Consider the following 21,751-nt stretch of genomic DNA (forward strand, 5'->3'; position numbering starts at 1 on the left):
ATTGCTCTGGGCAACATCTCACAACTTTCCCCGCCCCTGACCCCACCTATCTGGGCGGATCCCTGCAGGAGTAAACAGAACTGCTGAAACATACAGGCTCTGAATCAGGTGCAGAAAGAGCTTTGGAACTTCAAAAGCTCTCTGCACCCCCTCAGGGACGTGGCACCCTATGACCCAGGTGAACTGTTAACAGAGAGGCTCGTCTCCCAGGGAATCCCCCATTGTGTGAGAAGCTGGAAAAGTGCTGAGAAAATATAGCACTACTGTGTCAGAGAGAAAAGAAAAAAGGATGCAGTCAGAGAGAAAATAAAACATTCTTCCAACAAGTATGGAAAACAAAAGAAAGACCTCTTCCTAGCAACCTGTTGCAGAAGCCACTCCTGTAGATGTCTAAGAAGAGAAATAATAAATCAGTAATTGCCATGAATAACCAAGGCAACAAGACAGCTCAGAAAGAAAGTGAAAAATTTCCAGAAAAGGAACTTAAAGATATAGAAATATGTGACTTAAATGATAGAGAATTCAAGATTGCAGTTCTGAAAAAACTCAAAGAGATGCAAGAAAACACAGAAAGTCAATTTAATGAACTCAGAAATGCAATCAAAGAACAACATGAGCATTTTACAAAGAGATTGAAATTATAAAAAAAAAAAAACAAATGGAATTTCTAGAGATTAAGAACTCACTAGAAGAAATGAAGAATGAAATAACCAGCTTAGATAGTACAGTTGATCAGATGGAGGAAAGAATCAGTGACATCGAAGATAGAAACCTGGAAATTACACAGATGGAAGAAGAAAGAGACTTGAGACTTAAATGAAATGAAAGAAATCTACAAGAACTTTCTGACTATATCAGAAAGAGCAATATAAGAATAATGGGCATACCAGAAGAAGAAGAAAGAGAAAAGGGAACAGAGAATATACTCAAAGAAATTGTTAATGAGAACTTCCCAAATTTGTGGACAGAACTGGATCCTCGAATCCAAGAAGCAAATAGAACACCTAATTACCTCAATCCCAACAGGCCTTCTCCAAGGCACATTGTATTGAAGCTATCTAAAATTAACACCAAAGAAAGAATCCTCAAGACAGCCAGGGAAAAGAAGACGGTAACCTACAAAGGAAAGCCAATTAGATTATCAGCAGATTTTTCAGCAGAAACTCTACAAGCCAGGAGGGAGTGGAACCAAATATTCAAACTATTGAAAGAGAGAAATCATGAGCCAAGAATAATATATCCAGCAAAGATATCCTTTAGATATAAAGGAGGAATAAAGACCTTTCCAGACATACAGAAGCTGAAGAAATTTTCTGATACACGACCTGCACTACAAGAAATACTAAAGGAGGATATTCAACCACCATCAACAGGGACAATTTGTGGCAACCAAAACATAAAAAGAGGGAGCGTAAAGGCCTGAACTGGAATATGGGAATGGAGAAAGTAAGTGTGCTCAAGAAAATGGAATACTCTAAATATCAAACTTTCTTTTACATAATCTTAAGGGTAACCATTCAAGAAAAATCCAGAACTGAAATATATACTGTAATAAAAGAAGAAACAGAGGGAAACATCATAGAATACCACCACAAAGAAAAAATAGACAACAACAAAAGTGCAAAGAAACAATGGTGACACAGCCTTACCAGAAAACTAAAGATAGAATGACAGGAAATCCTCACATATCAATAATCACCCTAAATGTAAATGGACTGAACTCACCAATAAAAAGGCACCGAGTAGTAGATTAGATAAAAAAGCTAAACCCCACCATATGCTGTCTCCAAGAGACACATCTCGGGCTACAAGGACAGGCATAGACTCAAAGTGAAAGAGTGGAAATTGACACTCCAAGCAAATGATACAAAGAGAAGATCAGGTGCAGCCATAATGATATTAGATGAAACAGACTTCAGGGTGAAAAAGATAACAAGAGACAAAGATGGACATTTCATAATGGTAAAGAGGACTATACAACAAGAAGACATAACAGTCATCAATATTTATCCCCCAATCAGGGAGCACCAAAATATACCAAGCAGCTACTAACAGAACTAAAGGGAGAAATTGACCAAAATACAATTATACTAGGGGACTTAAATACTTCATTGACAGCTATGGGTAGATCATCCAAACAGAAAATAAATAACGAAATAGCAGCCCTAAATGACACATTAAATGAAATGGACTTCATTGACATATATAGAGCACTTCATCCTAAAACATCAGACTATACATTCTTTTCGAGTGTACATGGAACATTCTCAAAGATAGACCATATATTGGGGCATAAAAGCAGATTCAGCAAATTTAAGAAGATTGAAATCATACCAAGCATATTCTCTGATCACAAGGCTTTGAAATTGGATATCAACTGTGAAAAGAAAGCAGGAAAAAACACAAATACATGGAGATTAAACAACATACTTTTAAAGAACGACTGGGTCAAAGAAGAAATTAGAGGAGAGATCTAAAGATATATAGAAACAAATGACAATGAAAATACATCCTACCAAAATTTTTGGTATGCGGTGAAAGCAGGTTTAAGAGGGAAATTTATATGATTACAGGCCTATCTCAAGAAACAAGAATAATCCCAAATAAATAACCTCATGTTACACTTCAAGGAACTTGAAAAAGAAGAACAAGTGAAACCCAAGATCAGCAGAAGAAAGGAAAGGACGAAAATCAGAGCAGAGCTTAATGAAATAGTAAACAAAAATAAAAAGAAAAAAATAATGTGACAAAGAGCTTGTTCTTTGAAAAAATTAATAAAATCGACAAACCCTTGGCTAGAATCACTAAGATAAAAAGAGAGAAGACACTAATTAATAAAATCAGAAATGAGAAAGGGGAAGTTATCACGGACACCACAGACATACAAAGGATCATTCAAGAATACTGTGAAGGACTATATGCCACCAAATTTAATAACTTAGAAGAAATGGACAAGTTCTTAGAAACCTATAGCCTTCCAAGGCGGAACCATGAAGAACTGAAAAATCTAAACAGACCGATCACCAATAAAGAAATGGAATCAGTCATCCAAAACCTTCCCAAAACCAAAAGTCCGGGACCAGATGGCTTCACTAGTGAATTCTTCAAACCTTCAAAGAGGATCTAATACCAATGCTGCTCAAACTCTTCCAAAAAATTGAAGAAGAGACAGTACTCCCTCTCTCATTTTATGAGGCCAACATTACCCTGATACCAAAACCTAGTAAGGACAACACAAAAAAAGAAAACTACAGACCTATATCTCTGATGAATACTGATGCAAAAATCCTAAACAAAATTTTAGCAAATCAAATACAACAATGCATTGAAAAGATTATTCATCATGACCAAGTGGGGTTCATCCCTGGGGCACAAGGATGGTTCAACATCCGCAAATCCATCAATGCGATACATCACATAAAAAAATGAAGGACAAAACTCATATGATTATATCAATTGATGCAGAAAAAGCATTTGACAAGATACAACATCCATTTATGATTAAAACTGTTAATAAAATAGGTATAGAAGGAAAATACCTTAACATAATAAGGCCATACATTACAAGCCCTCAGCTAATCTCATAATTAATGGTGAAAAACCAAAGCCCTTTGCTCTACGTTCAGGAACACGACAGGGGTGTCCCCTATCACCTCTGCTTTTCAACATAGTGTTGGAAGTCCTTGTCAGAGCCATCAGGCAAGAGAAAGAAATAAAAGGCATCCAAATTCGGAATGAAGAAGTTAAAATATCACTCTTTGCAGATGACATGATGCTATATATAGAAAACCCTAAAGACTCCACCAAAAAGCTGTTAGAAACAATCAATGAATACAGTAAAGTTGCTGGCTACAAATCAACATACAAAAGTCCATTACATCCTATATACTAACAATGACATCTCACAAAAAGAAATACAAAAAACAATTCCCTTTGCAATTGCAGCAAAAAGAATAAAATACCTAGGAATAAACTTAACCAAGGATGTGAAGGATTTATATGCTGAAAACTATAAGATATTTTTGAAAGAAATTGAAGATGCCACAAAGAAATGGAAAGACATGCCATGCTCATGGATTGGAAGAATCAACATAGTTAAAATGGTCATATTACCCATAGCAATATACAGATTTAATGCAATCCCCATCAAAATCCCAGTGGCATTTTTTAAAGAAATAGAACAAAAAATCATCAGATTTGTTTGGAACCACAAAAGACCCCGAATAGCCAAAGCAATAATAAGAAAAAAGAACAGTGCTGGAGGTATCACACTGCCTGACTTTAGCTTGTACTACAGGTACAAGCTACCTGTCAAAACAGCATGGTATTGCAGAAAAACAGACACATAGACCAATGGAATAGAATTGAGAACCCAGAAATAAAACCACATAAATATGGACAGATAATTTTTGATAAAGAAGCTAAACACATACAATGGAGGAAAGACAACCTCTTCAATAAACTGTGCTGGGAGAATTGGATAGCCACGTGCAAAAGAATGAAACTGGACTGTTATCTATCACCATGTACCAAAATTAATTCAAAATGGATCAAAGACTTAAGCATAAGACCCGACACAATAAACTGCATAGAAGAATACATAGGTACTAAACTTATGGATCTTGGGTTCAAAGAGCATTTTATGAATTTGACTCCAAAGGCAATGGAAGTAAAAGCTAAAATAAACAAATGGGTCTATATGAAACTTAAAAGTTTCTGCACAGCAAAAGAAACCATCGACAAAATAAAGAGGCAACCGACTGAATGGGAGAAGATTTTTACAAACAGTTCCTCCAATAAGGGTCTAATATCCAAAATATACAAGGAAGTCATGAAACTCAACAACAAAAAAACAAACAACCCAATTGAAAAATGGGCAGAGGACCTGAAGAGACATTTCTCCAAAGAGGACATACAAATGGCAAATAGACATATGAAAAAATGCTCAACATCATAATCATCAGAGAAACCAAATAAAAACCCCAATGAGATATCACCTCATCCCAGTCAGAATGGCTATCATCAACAATGCAAATAGCGACAAGTGTTGGAGAGGCTGTGGAGCAAAAGGAACCCTCATGCACTGTTGGTGGGAATGCAGACTGGTGCAGCCGCTATGGAAGGCAGTGTGGAGGTTCCTCAAAAAATTACAAATAGAATTACCATAGGACTCAGCAATCCCTCTCCTGGGTATCTACCCAAAGAATTTGAAATCATTTATACATAAAGACACGTGTGCTCCAGTGTTCATTGCAGTTTTGTTTACGGTGGCCAAGACATGGAAACAACCAAATGTCCTTCGATAGATGAATGGATAAAGAAGTTGTGGTATATGTACACAATGGAATACTATTCGGCGTTAAGAAAAGATGATATAGGAACATTTGTGACAACATGGATGGATCTTGAGAGTATAATGCTAAGCGAAATAAGTCAGACGGAAAAAGCAGAGAACCCTATGAATTCACTGATATGTGGTATATAAACACAAAACAACAAAAGAACAAGACAAACAAATGAGAAACAAAAATTTATAGACACAGACAATAGTTTAGTGGTTATCAGAGTGTAAGGTGGTTGGGGGAAGGGAGATGATGGTAAGGGGATCAAATATGTGCTGATGGAAGGAGAACTGACTCTGGGTGGTGAACACACAATGGGATTTATAGATGATGTAATACAGAATTGTACACCTGAAATAATGTATTTCATTAACAATTGTCACCCCAATAAATAAATTTTAAAAAAAAAGAATAGTTACACCCCCCCCAAAAAAAAAATAGAAGGGATTTTGAATAAACTGGATTTGGAGACAATCTTTTATGTCCTAGATGATTATGCTGTTTTTGGATGGTGGTAGCGGTCAAGGAGAAAATGGACAGAAGAGGAAGAACATAAGTGGGGACTTTATGGAAATGATGGCATATAGGCTACCATATCCATTTTGCAGATGAAATAACCAAGTGTCACTCACTAAACTGTATAGTCTATGAAGATAAGGATCCTGTCTATCTTCTGTACTACTGATTCCTTTTTGCCCTACAGTAGATGATTAATAAGGATGCTTAATACCGTGTTTCCCAGAAAATAAGACCTAGGCGGACAATCAGCTCTAATGCATATTTTGGAGCAAAAATTAATATAAGACCTGGTCTTATTTTACTACAATGTAAGACCGGGTCTTATATAACATAACATAACATAACATAACATAACATAACATAACATAACATAACATAACATAACATAACATAACATACCGGGTCTTTTATTAATTTTTGTTCTAAAAGACACATTAGAGCTGATTGTCTGGCTAGGTCTTATTTTTGGGGAAACACAGTAATAAATGATTGAGGCCTAAAGAAAGATAGCACATGAAGTTAGAAGTTGTGAAGCTAGAACGCACACTCAAAGCCTCTTAATTCTTTTCAGCACACTGTCTACTATATGCCAACAATATCAGGAAAAGGTGGGCTCTCAGATTCTGAAGCAGAAGAGGTAACTCTTATTGGTAGATATGAATAGAGATGAACCTCATCCCTATAGGGATTAGGTCACAGTAAGAGAGTATCTAATTTTTTTTCCATTAATGTATATTTTATAGAAGAGTTTCTTAAAGATGTTCAAGAAAGTTGTATTTAAGGACATCTGAGAACCATGGATTTTATCTCATTACTGACACACTCAGAATGAAACAGACTCCTCTCATTCTAACCAGGAGCCCATAATTGGAAAATTAGGCAAAAATTTAAGACTTAAAGCCTCTCCACTATCTGAGTGAATAGAAACTAACCCAAATCACTCAGAGACTACTTTAAGCATGCTGTTGTATTGTCTTTGAAAGAGGCAGGGAACAACTGTTTACCATTTTATGTACAAGAATCATTAAAGTACTAGAAGATATTATTTAATATATCTCGGTCTTTACTCCGTTAAGAGAAATAATGCTAATTGCTCTAGCCTCCCTAATTTGTATCATTCTTTCAATATTTTTTCTATCTTTATGTCTCTTTTCTCAGCATCCTTTATTTTCTCTATACTCTTAAGCTGAGGGACCCAAAGCTTTTTGAGAAAATAGTTATTTCTATATTTTTGTTTCTTCTCTTATGTCAGATTTAAAAGAATGTAAATGTTTTCCAAAATCAAACTAAGAGATACAGATGAGGGAAAGAAGTAGAAACCATTGACCTTAATCTCAAAGAATTGATCACTGATGGTGGAAATGTTAATTAGTACAACCACTATGAAAAACAGTATGGAAGTTCATCAAATATTAAGAATAGAATTACCATATGACACAGCAATTCCTCTTTTGTGTATCTACCAAAAAAATCTGAAAAGAAATTATCCATAAAGATATATGCACCCCTATATTCATTACAACATTATTCACAGTGTCCAAGACCTGGAAATAACCCAAATGTCCTTCGACAGATGCCTGGAAAAAGAAGATGAGGTACATATATACAACGGAATGTTTGTTGGCCAGAAGAAAAGATGAAATAGTGCCATTTGCGACAACATGGATAAATCTTGAGATTATTATGCTAGGTGAGTTAGACAGAAAAAGTCAAGAACCATACGACTTCATTCATATGTGGGATATAAAACTGAAAGCAACCAATGAACAAGACAAACAAATATACAAACAAACAAAAAATCATATTCACAGACAACAGTTTAGTGGTTACCAGAGGGTAAGGAAGGAAGAAGGTGGTAGAAGAGGGTAAAGGGGGCAAATATATGGTGATGGAAGGAGGACTGACTAGGGGTGGTTACCACATGATGCAATATATAGATAATGTATTATAGAATTGTACACTTGAAGCCTATATGATTTTACTTACCAATGTCACCCCAATAAATTTAACAAAAATGCAAAAAATAAAGAAAAAGAAATAAAAAATTGATCACTGGGTATTGGAAGCAGGATGTACATAAACTCCTAGTGATCCAAGAAACATGTTAGTATAAAATTACAAGGGCCAGATTGCACACTGTAGAAGTGTTTTAGACATTTAGAAAAGCAATAGAATATCAGGGGCTGTTAAGAAAGAATTCATGGACACTAATAAACATATTAGTGTGAGACTTAAAGAGCAACTAGGATTTAGACGGGAAGAACAGGAAGGAGTATGAAAGGAGGTAAAAAGGAGAGGAGGCTGGAGTATAAAGACATCTGGAACATCTGGAACAGAGCGTTTATGTGGAAAATACATCTAAGATACCTATTTTTAAAAAATATTCCTCCCATAAAGCCTTATATTTATGTTGATAATCATCCTGTCCATTATGGACATCATCTATTAATAGATAAAGGGCATCATATTTTCTCCTCAAAGATGATCCTTTCATAAATTAATGTATTTAGCTTCGATAATGAATAAAAATAATGTTGACTTTTAATTCTATCTGTACTTTTAATTAGCATTTCAATATTGAGTATACATGGAACATTAAAATAATTGGGGCCTAGTCATCAGACTACAGAAATTTGATAGGCCATGGTAGGGGTTTAATATTTATTTAATCAATGGAAAAAAGGAAAGGAAAAGAGAAACAAGAAAGGAAAGATGGAGTTTGGAAATATTTCTCTTAAATTTTTCAAAAGTTACATAAGCAATTATTTAAATCATAACTTAATTAGTATTTTGAATCCTATCTTTAGGTTTAATTCATTATAATTTGCCATATCTTCAAGAATACAGGGTACATATTGGTATATGTGTATTTTCTTTTTTCGGATTAACTATGGTTCTTCATATTTTCCTAATGTTCCTAAATTTTCAATAGGTGACAAGAATTATAACATAAGTAGTTCCATTATTTCTTGAGAAATAGCCCAAACTTGAAATATCAAAAGACAGCTCAAGAGTAATAGGGAAAACAGCAATAATTTGGTTCAATCTTACAATACTTTAAAGAAAATAAAAAAAGAATTCCAGGAAACTAGTTGCAGTGTAAATGAACCACCGACTTTATTTATATAAACTTTCCTGAGTGACAGAGGTAGAGGGGGGAATAGAACAAAGAATGTGAGAAGAAATAAGTAGTTATTTACAATAACAAACTCCTTTCCCCAGGGATAAGTTATTCTGGAGCAGGAATGAACCGAAATCCTTTGCATAAGCAAGAAATGAGTAAGATAAACATTTCAGACACTGTCATAGATTTGGAAACTATCTCAGCATTCCAGACTTCCCTTTGTTGTATATTGTGGGAAAAAGGCCACCAGCCTTGAAACCAAAGGGGCCTGTTCTCAGGGTGACATCTGCATTTAAGAGCAGGATAGCCCTGGGCAAGTCATTTAGTCCTTCTGAGTCTGTTTCTTCATCTGCAAAATAGGGATAATCTTACCTAATTCTTAGGATGGTTGTACTGATAAAAAAAGACAGTGTCTGCAAAAAGCCTGCCTGTCTAGTAAATAGGAGCTCAATAAATGGTAATTTGTATTAATTTTTAAGTCACCATAATGGGGCTCAAATTCCCCCTCTTCATTGTGGCAAGAGGGAAAGGCCTTACCTTAGTGAAGACAATCAAACCAACTTGTTAATTCCAAACAGAACCATTCTTATGGAGTAGCTACATGGAAAGAATAAAGCTAAAGCCAATTCTCAATTATCCAATGCAACAAAAGCAAGACATACAGTAGTCCCCTTTCATCCAGTTTTACTTTCTATGGTTTAAGTTACCCGAGGTCAACTGTAGTCCAAAAACATTAAATGAAAAATGTAAGGATCAGGAAAAAATCTAAAATTCAAATAAATCATTCCATACAACATAAGGGGCAAACTCTCTCCCCCTATACCTGGACCATGACATATGTAGAAAGTCTCAGATCTGTCCACATGTTGCACGGCACTATAAATGGAAATGTTTTAAGATATTTCAAAATATGGCTAAAATATACACAAACCACTGGAGAGTTTGGTTCTTTATATTAGAATACAGGAAAGCTCTTTCTAGTTTTTAGTTAAGTAAAATTATTATAAACCTTAAAATCTAAAATGTTTTAAAAATGTACACTATATCAAGAGTAAGACTGTAAAAAAATCTCAAATCCATGTAGAATGCTATTGGTGAAATCTATTTTGCAGGCTGAAGATAGAAAAGCTAGAATTGGGGGTGGCTGGTTAGCTCAGTTGGTTAGAGCACGATGCTGGTAACAACACAGTTGCCGGTTCAATCCCCGCCGGGGTGACTGTGACCAGTGCCCTCCACAACTAGATTGAAACAACTAGAGACTTCTTTTTAAACCTGCGAAGTGCTTTGTAGCCACAGAAATGGTTCTGTAAACAGTAATATTAAAACTTTTCGAAAGCTGAATATCCTATTTGCATAACACAAATACAGAACAATTTGCAAATGGATCCTTTAACAATGTTTTTGGTTATGGATATAATGGTGTTGAGGGAACAAACTCAGGTCATAGATGCTGAATATCACCCACAACCCTTTCACATGGCCAGTCTAGGAGAAGTTTGTGAAAAAGTATAGTTTGTCTTTAAGGTTGTTCCACTTTCTAACCTGTAACCTCCCCAGGCCTACTCCTATTACATTATTTCATCCCTTGTCTTAAAAATACCAACCTTATAAATCACTGATCAGGGTAAATTAGTTTATGTCTGAACTCTTACATGAGTCTTTGCATTAAAAAAAGTGATTATCAGGAAGTATCCTACCCTCAAAGAACAAATCTCTAATGGTAAAATTTCAGACATCGCTGTATTTAGGTAGGGGATTCTTTGAGTCAGAAAAGATTTCCTAGCACAGGACTAGAACTGGAATTATATTAGTTGTAATAATTGCCTTCTAATCTATTTCTCAAATTTTGATCGTGAGTTTACTTGTACTACAATCACCAAAGATACCCATTAAAAAAAGAGAGAGAGAGAGAGAGAGAGAGAAATTTCTAGGCCCAGTCCCAGAATCATTAAATCAGAATCTCTGGGAATGAGACCTTAGAATTTAGAAAGAGAAGACAAATGGGCAATCAAATACCAAATACAAATGAGTGTTATTATCCCAAGTTTGGAAATCATCAGAGTATACCTTATAGACAAAAGCTTAGGGTTTCCATGCATTGATTGGCCTATCAATATTCACTGTGGCATGCAAGAATAGAAACTGTTTTAAATTGGTAGCAACATATAAGGAACCCAAATTTTATCTTTTGGTCTTACCAGGCACTCCAGCTTGGATCCAGAAGTTGATGTCTGTCCCTTCTCCATCACTAAAGATCTGTGTGATGTTGATGGGCTGCAGCAGGTTCATGACCTCCTTCATGATGGCCCTGGCCTTTTCACTGCCAGTGAATTGCAGCCCAGAGGGGAAGAAGGTTCCTGAGTCAGATTCCATCACGAGGCTATATTTGGAAGAATTTGCCTAAACAAAAGAGAAAAGTGTTTGGTTTATTTCTGTTGCTTCTTTGCTTTCTCCTTGGGAACTATAAACAACAATAATCAAATACTTCATCTCTTCACCAGTTCTTGCCAAAACACATGTTACTCTGACTGACTTAGGGTCTGGTCTGCCTATTACCTAATTGTTCTGAGATGCACAATTTTTCATCCTGGGATTTGCCAAATTCGAGTTGACTTGGGAGGATTAAAAAATGTAATGAAAAGAAATACAAAGCCCCATATTAAAAGTATTCAATTATTGCTACTAGCCATTAATAGTCTTTGAACCAATTTTCTTAAGTGCCTACTGCGTACCAGGATGCAAATCCTTCTGTACGGCGGGGGATATCCAGATGTTAAAAAAAAAAAAAGAAGGTATGCTTTGTGGACTGATTTCTCTGTACCTCTTTCCTCTAAACAGATATTCCATCTTACTATAATTGTGAGTTCTGCTCAATCTTAAAGGCATCAAACTAACAAGTTTGTCCTGGGTTTCTGATGTTGTTATTGTTCCATCTCCAGGGAGGCAGGTAACAGAACAACACATGAAACAGTGCTCTTTCTGGTGTGCAACACTAGCACTCCAAACCCTGGCAACTCTGCCAGACTGCTAGTTTGCAAACTCTTTCCAAATAAAGTCTGGTAAAAAAGCACACAGTGATTTCATGTAGCCAATATCATCACTGTAAGAGCTTATAATATAAGAAGCTCTTACCAGGTTGTACAGCTAAATTGCCACATTGACCTAAGACTTGCAAGTCTAAGGTCTTTCAAACTGCCTTGGCCATCTGCTTGTAAGGAGCCATCCACTTCTTCAAGACTGACCAACTACTATCAACAACTACTCGGTTAAGTTATTCCCAAGCTTCTTGGATGGTACTGTATTTGTTCCTCATTATTTACTTAGCAAAAATCAATAATAACATTTGTACAGTGTTTCCAGAGAGCTTTCACATTCGTAATCTCCTTTGATCTTCTTCCATAGCCCATAAAGTACACAAAGCAGCTTTATGGTTGATGCTATTTTATAGAAAAGGAACTGAGGATCAGAGGGGTCAAGTGATTTGCTCAAAGTCACACAGTTGGCAAATGGTAGAACTGGGTCTGAAATCCCATGCTTTCCAAAACTCCACACTGCCATCACCAGAATGAGATAGAGTGATAAGTAACACTTGTTCTAAATTAGAATGACTTTTTCACTTACATGACAATTTGAGGGTTGCATAATTTTTTTTCTAAAACAGATTCTAATACAATGATTTCCTAACTATTCCCATGGAGTGTAGTGTTGTCACAAGGGCAAAAGCAGTGCTGAGTTCCAGAGCAGGATGTTGTCAACATTAACAGCACTGAACAGGATGGCCCTGGAATAACAATATTTTGCTGCTGTTAATGATGAAGAAGTTAACAAAGCAGAAGTTTGCTTATATTTCCACTTTCACATTTAAGGAATTTCTGTCTTCATGGTGATTTTCAGAGAAAGACCCAAGGCATTTATAATAAAAAGTGCCACCTCAGTTTGCCACTGTGGCTACTCCTCAATGGAAGCATCATTAATAATATGCAAAATTGGACAGCTGGATGGCACAGTTGGTCAGAGCACGAGCTCTTAACAAGGTTGCTGATTCTATTCCCACATGGGATGGTGGGCTGTGCCCCCTGCAACTAGACTGAAAATGGTGACAGGACTTGCAGCTGAGCTGTGCCCACCACAACTAGACTGAAGGACAACGACTTGACTTGGAACTAATGGGTCCTTGAAAAAACACACTGTTACCCAATAAAATTTTTTAAAAAAGCAAAATATTTGCATTAATGCCTTATATACAGGGCTCATTTAACTAGCACCTTGATGCCAGGTCAGCAGGTTGACATGTCCTAACCCTTCCCCGACCCCAAGCTCTCTCTCTCCCCTGTAAAGAGGAGAATAGAAACATCACAACTGTGGGGACAGAGCCAAGAGTGCAGTTTCCAGGCTCTCGGCCTCACATGGAAAGGTGCTGGCTCAGGTAGTAAATGGCCATCAACTGTGATTGGATGGCCATCAGCTGTGGGTAGTTGGCCGTCAGCTGTAACCAGTGAGCCATTGGCCACTAATATAACTGCCATGGCTACATTAGCAAACAATGGGGGCTAGCAAGAAGATGGTGGCTGAGCTAGCAAGTGGTGGAGTGTGGATTGTGGATTGCAGAGAGGAGGATTGCAGCTAGCAAGTGAGGTTGGTTGGCAGACAGAAGTGGATGGCAGGTTGCGGATCGTGTGGCTCCTGCTTCCTGTGTCTCCAACCTAGCCACCAGCAAGAAAATAGTGGTATGACTCCCCTATCTATGGCTCCCTGGATGTTCCTTTTTGACCTTACCACATCCTGCATTCTTATGTGAGGAGAGGGTGTCGTGCAGGGTCTCAGCTCCCACTCCCCGCCCAAGAACGCAGGACACGGTAAGGCCAAAAAGGAACACCCATGGAGCCATAAGTAGGGGAGTCAAACCAATATATTCTCGCTGGCGTCTGGGCTGGAGACACAGGGAGCAGGATCTACATAATCTGCCTAACAGCAGTCCACGCTTGCCAGCCACCATCTTCTTGCTAGCCCCCATTTCTATTCCTGCTAGCGTAGCCACAGCCGTTATATTAGTGGCCAATGGCCTACGGGTTACAGCTGACAGCCAACTAGCCACAGCTGCTGGCATCTGATCACAGTTGATGGCCATTTACTACCCGAGCCAGCACCTTTCTATGTGAGGCCGAGAGCCTGGAAACTGTTTTTTGGGGTTTTGTCCCCACAGCGGGACTAGAGACCATGCATGACACCCTGCATGACACATGGCACAGAGAGCAGGGTCCCCTGCATGAAAAATGGCGCAGCAAGCAGGGTGTGGTGCTGGCCAAGGCCTACTGAAGGATGGTGGAGCAGTTTGTGCGTGTAAAAGCTCAGCTTCAGGTGGCCCGTGAGGAGCGACACCAGGAACAGGAGGCGTGGTCTGCCTGGGAGACTCAAACCTCCAGATGGCACGCTGCCCTGTTGGCCAGAGCAAATGTCGTCTTCCTTTTGGTGATCTGCTGCTGCCGTGGGCTCCTAGAGTTGCAGACATCTTACACGGAGGCCTCCACCCACTCAGACACCTGGCACAGCGAGCAAGATTCCGACCAGGTAGGAATGGAGTCTGACTCTGGGCAGGAGGACGTGTGGCCCCCACACAGTGTGTGGTGTCCGGTGGCCACTGTTCTCAGGAGTTGGACCCCCAAGGAGGGATGGGAGGACATGGATGGCTCTCTGGCCAGAGTGGAGAGGGCCCTGCAGGCTCTGGCTGAGCGGTTGCCGTAGGAGGAGAAGGCTACAGACGGCCACGTGGGCTGGAAGTTCCTCATGGCCTTGAGTCTCAACACGGAAAGTGCGCTTAATGAAATGACCCAGGGGCCGGACCAGGTGTCCCGGTTGGAAGTGCTGGAAGCTTGGGTCCGCCTGTTAGAAGAGGGGCCCCAAGATGGAGAATCTGAGGCAGAGGTGGAGGAAGCAAGTGGAGACAATGTAGCTCCCAACACCCAAGCCCAGCCAATCTTGAAGCAAAGGGTAAAACGTGAGCAACCTTTGGGTCTCGGGGGCGTTGTTGCAGGCAACCCAGCTGTGACTGACTTCAAAACCTACACCCCTTACACTCCCACTGAGTTGCAGGAGCTGGGGAGGCGGTGCCCACAGCACCCTCGAGAGCCAGTCTTGGCTTGGCTACTACGTTAATGGGATGAGGGAGCAGACAACATTCTCTGCTCCTCAGGTGAGATGGAAAAGCTAGCCTTCATGACACTGCAACCATCCCTGTGACAAAGGTTACAGAACTGCCATAGGTTGGCCCACAGCCAGGGCAACCACTCTCTAATGGAGTGGCTCACTGCTGCGGTATGCACAGTATGGGGACAGGCTGGCGAGCTGCCAGACACTGTGAGTCAATGTCAGTCATATACAGAACTTACTCAAATCATCCGTGAAATGGGTATGAGACATGCTATTTTCAACCCTAATATGCAGGGGCCGGATGACAAGCTTTTTACAGCCAGCATGAGAGATCTGGTTTTGGATACTGCACCTGAGAGTGCTTTTGGATCCTTGGTTGCTATTCTAACACCTTATGTGGGGCGGCGGATCCATGAAGTTACAACTGCCATGGCCACCCTAGGGGATGTTGAAAGCTGGAGGCGAAAGAAGTTAAGACAGGAGGTCCGAGCAGTTGAGACCCGGAAGACAAAATCAAAAGTAAAGAGGTGAGGTCGGATGTGGCGTGATCTCATGCAGCAGGGGTCAATTGGGAGAAAACAGACCGACAACCCAATGCACTGTTGTTGGAACTCTGGAAACAGTTGTGTCCAGAACAGCAATTCTGGAGAAGCCTAAAGGAGAAATCTGGGAAAGCACAACTTGTGTCCCTCCAGGACTTCATGAGGCTGCTTGAGGCCGACTCCTTTCAGCTTGATTAGGGGTGGGGCCAAGGTACCCAGTTAGAGGGGACGAGCAGGGATCAGAGGCCCCACGTGGAACTGTCCATACATTGGTCCCCTTCTAATGTGCAGAGGCCAACTAGAGTTTTGGCGCAAGTTGACACTGGCACAGACTGCAGTCTTGTTTATGAGAACCCAGAACTGTTTCCCAGACCAGCAATCTGCATTGATGGCTATGGGGGAAAGACTGTGATTATAAAAGCTGTTTCCTTACCACAGGGTATAGGAAGGCTTCCCCCTCATACCTACAAGGTTTATGTCTCCCCCGTTCCAGAGAATATTCTAGGGGTGGCCGTGCTACATGGCCTCAGCTTACAGACGTCGATAGGAGAGTTCTGTCTCTGGATCCAGGTGGTGAAAGCGGTGACACACGGGCATGCTCACCACCCTCCTCAAGTGTTGCCACAGCCCCGGCACGTGGTTACAGTGTGACAGTACCGCCTGCCAGGAGGGCAGGAGGAGATTGGTCGTACAATATTGGAATTGGAGAAGGCACATATTGTGAGGCCAACGCACAGTCCCTTTAACTCCCCAGTATGGCCTGTCAAGAAGCCAGATGGGACCTGGAGAATGACTGTGGACGATAGGGAGTTAAATAAGGTGACACCACCCTTGCACGCTGCAGTGCCTTCAGTACATGATTTAATGGATCATCTGACTATCAGCCTGGGGACATATCACTATGTAGTGGACTTGGCCATATCCTGCGTTCTTATGTGGAGAGCGGGAGCTGAGGCCCTGCAGGCCACCCCGCACTACACATGGTGCAGCGAGCAGGGTCCCCTGCATGACACAACCTATAGGCAAATGAAAACAGAATTAGGTAATCTTATATGTGAGAGTGCCTATACTGCAGACAGAGCCCATCCTTCCAACAAGAAAATTAAGCAAAGTGCTCCTTATTACGTACTATTAAAAGTGGAGCAAGGTAGCAGTTTGGCTGTCAGACCCAACACTAATGAGTAGTGAGGTGGACATGTGCTAGGCCAGCTCTATTCTATTGCGGACTCAGCAACTGACATGCTGGCTCCTGAGGAAGATGACTGGCTTTCTCCCTCTGTCCCCATGTCATGTTACCTTGGCCTTTAGCTTCTTCATCTGTAAGTTGGGACAAATGCTCTTTTCCAAAGCTTGAATAATGAGCCTGTGCATATGGAACTTTGAAGGCCTTCAAAGAAAAGACTTTTGTAGGCCAAAATGAAAGTGATTGTGTGAGTTGAACTTGCCAGTGTGCCTAATAAAATATGCATTAAGGGCTTCTTGGCCCTCTTCAACTGCAAATGAATGGATGTCCTAGGGACAGGGGACTCCACAGTTTGTGAATGCCCGTGCAATGTCACAGGATGGTGATAGGAACAGAGAATAACATAGATAAAGGAGCTTTGAAAAGTGCCGTGTGTTATATAATCATATGTGGCAGCCAGTTTAGCGGAGAGATGAAAAGTTTGAGGTTTGGAATTATTCAGACTGCATTTGACCCTCAGATTTACCAGTCATTGGCTTTGTGGCTTTGGCCAGTCTGGGTAACCTCTCAGTTCTTCCTCCATGAAGTGGTTGTGATAATGGCAGCCAGTTCATGGAGTGGTAAGAAAGAATGCATTGTAAAGCCTGGCACATAATTAACACTTGATAAACAGTTGTTGTTTGGGGTCTTACCACCAAGTATCTGTACCTCTCAAATTTTCAAGGTTGGTCTCCATTTAAACCATTCCGCTAGTTGCTTGTAATGATGATAGGCAGCGTTTTGTGGTGCTTCCTGCACGCCAGATGCTGTGTGAAATGCTTTATAGCTTACCCCAAATATGCTCACATTCTGTAAGTGCTGTTATATTTATCGCTTTATGGGTGAAGCAACTAGGTTTACTCAGGTTAACTAGCTTTCCCAGGGTTACCTAGTTAGTAAATGGGGCAGCCAGAACTCAAATGCAGAGGTCTGGCCCTACCTGCCTGTGCTCTGCACCCCTCCCCACCATTGCCCTGTCTCTGGAAGCTTAGTTCCATGTGTCAGACCACAAGTCCTCACTTTTAATGTAAAACACAGAGACTGTAGTTACACAAATATATAAAGTTGAAGCTTTTTTATGATCATAACACAAGGTCTACTTGCACAGAATTTATTGCCTTTGCTAATTGTCATGTGGGGTCTCTATTGCTCTATAATTTCCTTCCAACTAGGAATAATAAGCCTGAAATAATAAAACATCTTTTCAAGCCGAATTAGACAGGATGTGCAGATGTCAGTAAACCGGAATTCTGGTGTAGGTAGAGACATGTTTGATTTCTATTCATGTAGAATTTTATTAGCTACTGTTAATGTGATGGCAGCATTCTATTATTTTCTATTTGTATATAAACATCTCCGTATGTTTTCAATAAAGAATAAGAAAACAAACCACCCACCGTCCATGACACTGCTTTTTCCTCCTCATTTATGGGTAGTCATTGTTTAATTATTACCACATGACAAAGAAGTTGGGAAAATAAAACATCCCTGAACAAAGAAACTGGAATAAATAAGCTGGGTCATTGGGCTCCTAGACCTGCTGTGTCATGCAGGGTGCATGCGGGGTGTCTAGTCCCGCTCCCTGCATAAGAACGCAGGATAGGGTGAGGCCAAAAAGGAACACCCACGGAGCCATAGATAGGGGAGTCATACCACTATATTCTCGCTAGCAGCTGGGTTGGAGATACAGGAAGCAGGAGTGTCACGCAGGGAACCCTGCTTGCTGCGCCATTTGTCGTGCAGGGCGTCCGGCGGGGCCTCTTCTCCCACTCCCCTCATAAGAACGCAGGACACGGTAAGGCCAAAAAGGAACACCCACGGAGCCATAAGTAGGGGAGTCAAACCAATATATTCTCGCTGGTGGCTGGGCTGGAGACACAGGAAGCAGGATCTACATAATCTGCCTAACAGCAGTCCGCGCTTGCCAGCCACCATCTTCTTGCTAGCCCCCATTCCTTTCTGCTAGCATAGCCACAGATGTTATATTAGTGGCCAATGGCCTACGGGTTACAGCTGACGGCCAACTAGCCACAGCTGCTGGCCATCTGATCACAGTTGATGGCCATTTACTACCCGAGCCAGCACCTTTCTATTGTGAGGCCGAGAGCCTGGAAACTGTTTTTTTGGGTTTTGTCCCCACAAGGAGTCACATGATCCGCAACCCGCCATCCACTTGTCTCTGCCAACCAACCTCATTTACTAACTGCAATCCGCCTCTGCAATCCGCAATCCATATTTGACCCCTTGCCAGCTTAGCCATGGCAGTTATATCAGTGGCTAATGGCTAACCAGTAACAGATGATGGCCAACTAGTCACAGCTGATGACCATCTACTACCCGAGCCAACACCCCTCCATGTGAGGCTGAGAGCCTTGAAACTGTTCTCTGGGGCTCTGTCCCCACAGCTGCTTCTCAGAAACGTGTTGTCATAAACATCCATGTTCCTTACTATGCCATGAGTTGTTGAGGAAACACTCAGTGTAGACTTGAAAAGCTGATTATAGCTAGTGACTGTGGAGCAGATCCATGGTTGCTTCACTCAACCCATTTTAGCACATAACAAGACATTTGTTCTCCTGTTTACAGGGTGTAGGAAGAAACCTCCTTCTAGAGAGTGAATGCTTTATTGCTGAAATAAGCAGCACCAGTTGAGACAAGCTGAGGCTTATTGATGAGGAGGCTGAGCAGCTCAAAGATAAACCCCACTTTGCTCTCTCAATAAAGAGACACATTGCTTTATTAGGAGCCATGGGAATTGTCTTTCATTGCCAAGTCATGTACATAATGCATTGTAGAGAAATGCTTCCAGGTAACCTCCTCTGTTGGGATCACTGGATTAGTTAATATCTGCTCAAAGTTGAGCATTCATACTGTTTTGTGCTAGAACCACATCCTATTACACTTATTTTCTTTTTTTAAAGGTCAGTTCACTTTGCCAAAGAACAATTTGTTAACCATTAGCATTCTTTGGGCAAGATTAAACAGAAGCAAAGTTCTTAAAATACATACTGCATGTTTTAAAATGCTTATTCCCTAGTATAAACACAAAGATGATGTTTGTGTTGTTTGCTTTTAATTCCAGGCAATTCTTCTTCAGAAATATAGACCCAAATTAAACATCTCCTCTTCCTCCAAATTTGGCTTCCTCTTTGTTTTAAAGTTTTATTTTCTCATAACCTAGGTGACAGATCTTTGGTTTTGATCTAAATGACATTGCAGTCCCAAAATCAAAGGAAGAGAAAAAGAGACTCCTAATTATTTGAATTAATCATGTAGCCTCCTCAATTCAACCTTCAAAGAAGTAAACTCCGCCTGACACTGGGCAATCAGTCACGGGAACACTGTCCAGCCCCAGTAAATGTAATATTTTACAGATGATGGTGGTGATGCTGTTTGGTCAGGTGGTGGACTCAAAACAAGTTCTCAGAAGCAAATCATCTAATGGTACCATGGGCTGAGTAGTTGCAATTATTTCCTCCAGCTGTGCCAATGACCCTGGATTTCCTAGTTCAAGGAATGAAGCTGGGGTGGAGCGTTACAGAGCTTCAGTGCAAATAACTATCACGATTAGGTAATAGGTGAAGAGGAATATGCATGCTGTGCAAAGCTAAGAATAGGTTTTAGTTTCTGGTCAGGTGTACCCTGGAGCTCAGACTTTTATTTCTGAAAGTCTCCCTCCTTCAGTTTTGAACACCCTTGGGTCCCCAAGGGAGAGCCAGGAAAGGGATGATGACAAAGTGGAGAGCCATAAGTTATTTTTATTTGACAACTAAACTGGCTGCAGCTTGAGGAAATGGGCATTCTTGGATAAGTTACTTTAGTACTAAAATTGCAGACACCTATTAAAGTGTACCACCATTCTGCCTAGAGATGGAAACAAAATAAATGACTTCTGGAGATCTCTTACCAGCCCTATCATTCTCTTTGTGTGTACAGAAGGATTCTGTTGTTAGGTGAACCTGTGTTTTCAGGCAATCCAATTTTTACAGTGTTATCCAAAGCACTCTGAATCTCAGTGAATTCTCCCATTGAGCCTGTTAAAATCCATAGATAGCTCTTAAACTTACTGAAAACACATGATCCCTCTATAAATGTCACTATGGAAATGCTAGTGAGCCAGAGGCTGACAATGTGGCATAAACATAGGCTTAGAAGAAGTAAGAATTGGGGAGACCTCATCAAAATGGCAGCGAGAGGTGAACCGCTGTAAATCTCCCCTGGAATTTATAACTAATCGAACAACTATAACTCCACAAAACACTCCCTGCACAACAGACAGGCAAGACCAAGAGGCCCACTACTGAATTCACCTAAAGGTGGGCGAATCTCACGAGCAGGGGAAGAGGGAAGGGAGAAGTGCGGAGATGGAGACCAGCAGGCACAGGACGCAGACCTAGCTCAGTGCTCCGAGCTCGCTGCATCTCAAAACTAGAGCAGCTGTGGAAGACGGAAGAACTCGGACTGCTAGGGCTCCATTTATGGCTCACAGGGCTGAGGGGGCAGAACACGGCTGAACCCAACACTCATGGCAGAGACCTTGGAGAACTGACTGAGGAAGAAGGCTAAAAACAGTGGTATAAGCCCTCACTGCCGAGAGGAGAACGGAAGGCTTACGCACTGAGACTAGCCGCCCCTTCCGTACCCTCTGGGAGAATCACTCCGCCCTCAACTGCCCGGTGCTAGAGGCGTAACAGTAGCAGTGTCAGATCAAAAGAACAGAATATTTGCTGTTCTGAGAACTGTGGACCGCAGACACAGATTCGCAGCCCAACTAGTTCCAGCAAAGGGGAGGGAGCTGTGGAAGCAGGACTGGCTGTGGTGGTGGTCGCCATCATTGCTCTGGGCCACCTCTCAC

General features: G+C 40.7%; 1 protein-coding gene across 2 annotated transcripts in view; it reads right to left on the reverse strand.

Annotated features, from left to right (window-relative positions):
* Positions 1-21,751, reverse strand: part of CPQ (carboxypeptidase Q) — a 660,399-nt gene that overhangs the window by 105,324 nt on the left and 533,324 nt on the right. For both annotated transcript variants that reach the window (XR_013994760.1, XM_081070557.1), the window contains exon 7: positions 11,184-11,385. Coding sequence is in view for 1 of the 2 variants with exons in the window: in XM_081070557.1 (XP_080926683.1) it covers positions 11,184-11,385 (202 nt within the window). In the remaining variant the exon portion in view is untranslated. The remainder of the gene's footprint in view (positions 1-11,183; positions 11,386-21,751) is intronic.

Source organism: Rhinolophus hipposideros, assembly GCF_964194185.1.
Source record: "Rhinolophus hipposideros genome assembly, chromosome: 13".
Lineage (NCBI taxonomy): Eukaryota > Metazoa > Chordata > Mammalia > Chiroptera > Rhinolophidae > Rhinolophus > Rhinolophus hipposideros.